This window comes from Mesitornis unicolor, unplaced genomic scaffold, assembly GCF_000695765.1.
Source record: "Mesitornis unicolor isolate BGI_N332 unplaced genomic scaffold, ASM69576v1 scaffold15695, whole genome shotgun sequence".
Taxonomy (NCBI): Eukaryota; Metazoa; Chordata; class Aves; order Mesitornithiformes; family Mesitornithidae; genus Mesitornis; species Mesitornis unicolor.
Window position 1 is genome coordinate 1 of NW_010183589.1, and position 794 is coordinate 794.

Sequence of the window (794 nt, forward strand, 5' to 3'; positions counted from 1 at the left end):
TCCAACCCAAACCACGCTGTGATTCTGTGAAAATCCAGTGCAAATTTAAAATGTAGCTGGTTTAGTTAAGGGAAGGGGGGATTGGCTTATGAGACCCTGCCTTAAATCACCTCATAGGTGTCTTCAACACCATGCAACTCCCCTGCACGAGCTCTTTCTGGTGTAAATCCAGAACAAGGCCCTCTCTATTGTGGAATGTCCAAAAAATAACTTTTTTTTTTTTTAATTTTGCATAGCAGCTTGTGTTTGTGCCGGAGCTGCTCTTCCAGATGCGTTTTTACCTGCTCATAGATGGTTTTCTTCAACTCCATCAGCTCTTGGAGCCCGTTGAGTTTCACCTCCAGCTCAGTTCTGTGCAAGGTGCTCACATCTAAATCCTACAGGAGAAGGCAAGTGCATTAATCAATAATTTGAGTTTGTAGCAAGGCTTTCCCACTGCCACCTCTCCCCCAGCAAGTGCCCTGCTTGCTGTTTATTGGCAGCTACTTTAGAAACTGCTCTGTGCATAGGGAGGTTCCTTTGTGGACCTCTTTTCTCTGCGTCTTTTGTTTTGGTTTTTTCTCTGCGAGCGCTTTGGTGGAAGTCTGAAATGAGGTAGGGTGGAGAAGGAAACAGGCAGGGCTGGTCCGTACCCACTCATCTTTTGTTCACCACAAAAAGCATTGAAAACTCTGATGCCATCCGCCAAAGTCACTAGGACTGCCTTTCCTGGCTGCTGACTGTGTCAGGGAAAACATGCAATTAGCCATAATGATCATTTGCGGAGAACGTTTCCTCTGTCTAATAATACCCTG

At 45.6% G+C, this 794-nt stretch overlaps 1 protein-coding gene across 1 annotated transcript in view; it reads right to left on the minus strand.

Moving 5' to 3' along the window:
- Window positions 1-281: 281 nt before the first annotated feature.
- Window positions 282-794, minus strand: part of LOC104540394 (keratin, type II cytoskeletal 80-like) — a gene marked incomplete at its 3' end in the record, with an annotated part of 11,511 nt that continues 10,998 nt past the window's right edge. The window contains exon 4 of the mRNA XM_010184199.1: window positions 282-377. Coding sequence (XP_010182501.1) covers window positions 282-377 — 96 coding nt within the window. The remainder of the gene's footprint in view (window positions 378-794) is intronic.